Here is a 6,165-nt window from a genome sequence, read left to right on the forward strand (position 1 = left end):
CTACTGTTTACAGTTATCGTAGCTTTTTGTAATCATGCCACTTACTTTATGTGACAGATTAAATAAAGTGTTATTAATACTGTTGAGCTCCATGTAAACATAATGGAGTCAGAGGGCTGTTATAGATGTCATAATAACTTGTTCATAAAAACAACTTGTCTGCTGCTGGTTCTCAATGATGGGTTATGAAAACCACTGGAGCATGCGGTCCCAGCTAAGCATACTGCTTGCACATATAAAAATAAGTTTTATCCTGGCCTTTCTGAATGTTGTCAGAGATATCAAAACATTTTTAACTTACAATACTTAAAGCAGTGTGTGAGCTGCAAAGGCATCAGAGCAGGTGATCACAACATTCACCATTCATTCACCTGCACGATGCCTAAGGAAAATCTTGTAAGACACAATATTTTGTTTGTGTAGCGTTAATAAAATAAAAGGGTTTTTAAAAACATATTGCTTCTCTTTTATGTTTGAAAGACGATTAGCATACACCGTTTTACAGGTCTACTGGAAGTTAAACAAGCATTTAAATATGCTGCTTTCTCTGCTTGGGATCAGTTGCAAAATCAGCGATACAAGCTGAAGGCAGGGGTGCTTCCAGACTTTTTTAAATTGGGCGGCATGGAAGAAGCAACAGAAATGGGGGTGAGGGAGTAGCAAATCAGAATAATTCATAAGAAATAAGATGGATTATTATTTTGCAAAGTGGAAATAGTATTTAGACTTATACTTGAAACATAAAATGTACAATTCTACTTAAGTAGCTTAATAATGCACAAGTTGTACATTCAAAATAGATTTAAAGTACTTAACGTAAACACACTCATTATACAGAATGACACTTTTTTATCTTAAATGGTGCTATATGCGATTGATTGATCTGTAATCATGCAATTAATGTGCAAAAAGAATAAGTGACTAAAGCTTTAAAATAAATAAGGGGGGCATAAAGGTGTAAAAGCAGAAAGTAGCAAAACAGAAATAATTAAACTATGCACAAAGTACTGCTGAGTTGATGTACTCATTTACATTCATACTGGCCCTACCCGTGCTCTCATCCAACGGTGTTGGGCATCGTAAGATTAACAGTGTTATAGTCCAATCACACTGACGGGGTGGGGGTGGAAGGGTGTAGAGTTTTTCCTGATTATCACTACCCCTTCAAGGGTTAAAAAAATAACCGCAGCCAGTGTGAAAGCGCCAAAAACTCAGATTTTTTTTATAAAGCACTTTGTGATCTTTGTCTTGAAAGTTGCTATATAAATAAAACTTACTTACTTACTTTAAAAAAACTCAAAAAAGTCAGTCCCTGCAGACTTTTATGTTAAAACAGCAAACTTTAGAGCCAAATACACATGTTTACAGCCTGGTACAAATTGCACTTTTAAGTCTCTGTGCCAAATTCTCTACCTCAGATAACAGTATCAAGGTCTGAGTTGCATTAAAAGGCTTAAAATTTGCATTATTGGAGCCCTTGCCACTGACAAGTGCTGGACTCAACTGGACTGCTTCACTGTGTTTTTCATTTTGCTGCCTTTGGGCTTGTTATTATTATTTATTTTTTATGTATTGTAACTAAATATGTCAAATATTCTAATTTGTGCTAACAGACAGTCTAAGAAGTCTGTACTGCAGCTTTGGTGTTACAGCTGGCAAGTCTGAGCCTGTACCATGCACACTTGCAGCAAATCAAGCCTTCCAATTTTAACTGTTAGTATGCTTTACGCTTTCTTTCAAATACAGCCAGGCTTAGCTTCAACAAATCGAATCTGCCTCGGTGCTAAAATCGAGGCTTCAGAATGCAAGCCTACAGGCCAGTGGGGGGTTTAAAAGATGACTATACTGATCTTTATACACTCTAGGAGTTTTCTGTATTTTACTCTGCTTCTTGACTTGTTGTTGCTTATCTTGGGTGGAAAATACTTGCAAAAAGGGTTTATCTCAAGTCATTCGCTCCCAGTTAAACAAAGAAAAAGTAGAAAATAGAAAAAAAAAACTTGTTGCTTCAGAGATTAAGATCGGTGTTAAACAAATAATACTTTGCACCCCTGCTAGAATATCACAGATAGATGTGAATCTAGGAAGTCGAGGCTTACATGCAGACCTTAAAAGCAGCATTCTGTTTTTTCAGAGCTTTCCGCCGAACAGTTAATGTCTCTGTTGGCCATCCTTTTCCTTCTCCTCCCACACAGCCAAACCAATATAAACATTTCTGTACAGTGAGGATACTCCCCAACTATCCTTCCTTGTTAGGTCGCCTAAAAGCGACACAGACAGACTGCGAGAAACAGAAGGGGGAGAGAGTGAGAGAGATGGCACTAACCGACAGCCAAAGTTCAACTTTTCCTGAGATAGTGGAGCTAAACGTGGGCGGCCAGGTGTATGTGACCCGTCTTGAAACTCTCACTGCGGTGCCCAACTCTCTCTTGTGGACCAAGTTCACTCAGAGCTCCCCGGCCGCCCTGCCGAAAGACAGCAAGGGCCGCTTCTTCTTCGACCGGGACGGCTTTCTCTTCCGGTACATTTTGGATTATCTACGGGACTCCGAGCTTTCCCTGCCGGAGTTCTTCAAAGAGAGGCGGAGGCTGCAGAAAGAAGCGGACTTTTTCCAGCTGCCCGAGCTGTCGAGGCGCCTGGCGACGGTGAGCAAAGACAGCTCGTACACGGAGGACAGCGGGGAGCCGGAGGAGGCTGAGCTCTGCAGCCCGGTCACCTCTTCTTCCTCGGACCGAACCCTGCGGTCTCCCGGAGCCACTTCCGGCTACATAACCATCGGCTACAGAGGCAGCTACACCATCGGGAGAGACATCCAGGCGGACGCTAAGTTCCGCAGGGTGGCCAGAATAACCGTGTGCAGCAAGATTTCGCTGGCTAAGGAGGTGTTTGGGGAAACCCTGAACGAAAGCCGCGACCCGGACAGACCACCTGACAAGTACACCTCCAGGTATTACCTCAAGTACAACTTTCTGGAGCAGGCGTTTGACCGGCTGGCCGAGGCTGGTTTCCACATGGTGGCCTGTAACTCCACCGGGACCTGCTCATACGGCAGTAATGACCCCGGAGAGGACAAGCTGTGGACCAGCTACACCGAGTATATCTTCTCCCGGTGAACTGGCAGGAGTGCGTACGGTTGACCCGGGGAGAAATGAATAGGTTACAGTAGTGGCATTTCCATCCAAAAACTGTCGATTTGTCAACTTCGGTTTCTGTGTTCTCTGTTTTTGTGGCTCTCTGCTCTGTGCAGTTGGGTCAGGGTGCAGCTAGAATGAACTTTCTGCTATTTTCTTTGCTGGCTGCTTAACAAACAAAGACAGCGACCTTTCTGATGGCCCTGGGTCTTGGTTAGGGTATTTTTATGCTCCAGTTTGGCCTTCCTGATTTTCACAAAGCCTGCGTTGTTCTTAAGTAAATGTCATAAATGGCTCCATGGGACTGCAGAAATGTTAGGAGCTCCTGTTTTTTCTCATCTTTAGTGATCTGGGCTGATATATTCTCGCTACTAGGCTATACTGCTGAACACCTTAACCATTCACATGCGCTGTAAATACTCTAATGCACCTCTTGTGTTCTTCCTGTAACTCTCATGTCTATTTCGTGCATTGACAGTGAATTCCTTTCATGGGGTTTTTATTTTTACTGGTTATGCTGAATTCCTTCAGACTGACTGTGCATACATTGCTGTAGATGTTTTCTCTGGTGTATCCAATAAAGTCTGACAGTGTAACAAGATTGAACTCATCATCCTGTTAACTTAAGTGTATTACGTCTTCCAACCAAGGTTTCTTTCTCATCGGATCCACAGTATCAAAATAAATTGATAATTTTATCCAGCATCCTAATCATCTATAACATTACTTGCGAATACTTTTACAAGTGTGGGCACATCAAAGACCAAACACACCTCCCCTGCTGAGCGGGTGCTGACCTCGGTAGCCTGATACAAGAGGTTTGATGAAAACCGGACCCGAATAAGGTTGCAGCAGTATTGTTATTAACATTAAATGTGACGTGAACAAAGCACACTTTCAAAGGTCACTAAATGGAGAAGAGAGCGATGAGCTGTTGCACACTGCAGAATATCAGACGCAATCTCCCTCCGAGTCGTGTTTCCTGGAAAAGGCTGACATCACCGAACACGCGAGATGTGCTAAAATACGAAGATGGTGTCTTGATTTCAAACCTCATTATGAGTTATCTGATTTATGCAAACAAAACGCAATTTCAGCCCAATCGAATGATGCCACATTCTCATTTTTAAAGAGGTCCGTCAAGCACACCTCTATAAATAATTTACTCTACGTTTAAGATTTCAGCTCCCTGGCTTCCCCTTTAGTGTTTAGTTTTGCTAAATGTGAATGAACCAGAACGAGAGCTTGTTCGCTGATCAGGCAGACCACAGCGTCCTTTCCAACACAGATGAGGTCTGTTATCTCCCCTAGGCAGGATGGGGGGAGGTGGGGGGGTGGTTCTGTTTGGCTGACAAGTACAGTAATCAAATGTCTGTTCCCTTGTGGGATCCTGAGGCACAAATCCAAGCTATCCCAGGATCCAGTCTAATACAAAAAAACCATTGTGTGGGCTGTATGAGAGTGTACTTGAATACAAATGTACCAAAAAAGGAAAAAACAGCAAAGCGAATCATCTCTCAGATGCCCACAAACATCGGAAACGGTTTACTGTACAATACCTTAATAATGGGTTTGTTCCTTAAATCTCGCTAAGCAAATATACATTAACACAAATACGCACAAATTCTCTCTCTCTTTCATAAATACACACTCTCGCTTCTCCAACCTCCCACGCACTATTCTGCAACCAAGAAGCTTCATAAGAGCTCTAAGGATTGACAAGAAAGCTTGTATCTGTCGTCAGCTGATGCTGCCATCTGGACAGGAAAAGGGAAGGATAGACCGCGACTCTTCCTCTGGTGCTATCCCCAGAAACAGGACGTAGGACTCACTGTCCTCAAGCAAAATGAAACAAACACACAGCTTAGGATAATCAGACCCACATGTCTGCCCTTAAATTTGTTATTATGCAGAAACAATATGCTTGAAAAATGCTCTGAGAGGCAAATTACATCCTCTGCTTTGGACTGAAATCATATGAAAGAGTGAAAGCACGTACGCACACACACACACACACACACGTTTAAAAGACTTGAATTTAAGCCATCTTTTTATGTTCTGAGACAATGGCGAGTTTCTTTGCCTAACAATTATTTCTGTTACTGAACTCTCGTTCTGTGTGTGTGTGTGTGTGTGTGTGTGGTCTGTGTCCTTGGTGATAAAACACCTCCAAAACACATTTCCCTCGACGCACACTAGTTTGTCTCAGTAAGAAAACTTGGTCACCACACGCTAAAAATGTGCACGCACACTTATGAATACACACGGCGCAGGAGGGAGAAGCCAGCCAAATTAGCCAATTTGAGGAGCTGGAGATACAACAGGCATGCTGGCTTTTTTTCATATCAGCCTCTATGTGCTAAATCTTTCACACTTTATCACAGTGTCTACTTCTAGCTCGCTGTGACCTGCTCGTCTTTAATACTGCTTTCAGCTCCTCTGATATAGACACATCACACTGCTCGCACAGAGAGAACAACACATAAATTATTAATTCAAGCTGTGTTTGTCTTTGTTTAGATCTGGTGTGAGAACTTGTATAAAAAATGATCGCCCTCAGGTGCGTGTAAGACTATTTTCCTTTCATTCTCGGTGTTATCTGAAACGTTTATTTTAGAGCTCCTTCGCTGCTAGTTTTCACATTAACGGCTGCTCTGTTGCTTTTATATATATCAATACTGTGACATATACTATAGGCGCTTAAGCTCATGCTAAAGTAATACCTAAATGAGAAATGTAACATTAAACCTAAATGATTTTTCATTTAACAATAACAAAAGAAAACCCCATTAAACAACAGGAAGAAGTAATCATATAATTTTTCTGCATTTATTTTCTGAAGGTTGAAACAAGTAGCATGGCCACTACTAAAAACCAGCACACTGCAAAATGCTCCACAATCCTTAAGACATTTTGACAATAGCAATAAAAAGAAAAGCAACAGATCTGCATAAATATGTGACCACATCTCTGAAACAAACAAACAAAACTGTTTGCAGAATGGACATATTCTGTTCATATACTGATGTATTAC

The 6,165-nt window shown here is 41.7% G+C and overlaps 1 protein-coding gene across 1 annotated transcript; it reads left to right on the plus strand.

Moving 5' to 3' along the window:
• The first annotated feature begins 2,183 nt into the window (after positions 1 to 2,183).
• On the plus strand, positions 2,184 to 3,732 carry LOC102302666 (BTB/POZ domain-containing protein KCTD12). The gene has a single exon (XM_005932706.3). It carries the CDS (start codon positions 2,316 to 2,318, stop codon positions 3,111 to 3,113), a length of 798 nt encoding a protein of 265 aa, XP_005932768.2. The 5' UTR covers positions 2,184 to 2,315; the 3' UTR covers positions 3,114 to 3,732.
• Positions 3,733 to 6,165: the final 2,433 nt, after the last annotated feature.

Source organism: Haplochromis burtoni, unplaced genomic scaffold, assembly GCF_018398535.1.
Source record: "Haplochromis burtoni strain Fernald_Lab_line unplaced genomic scaffold, NCSU_Asbu1 Contig_161, whole genome shotgun sequence".
Taxonomy (NCBI): Eukaryota; Metazoa; Chordata; class Actinopteri; order Cichliformes; family Cichlidae; genus Haplochromis; species Haplochromis burtoni.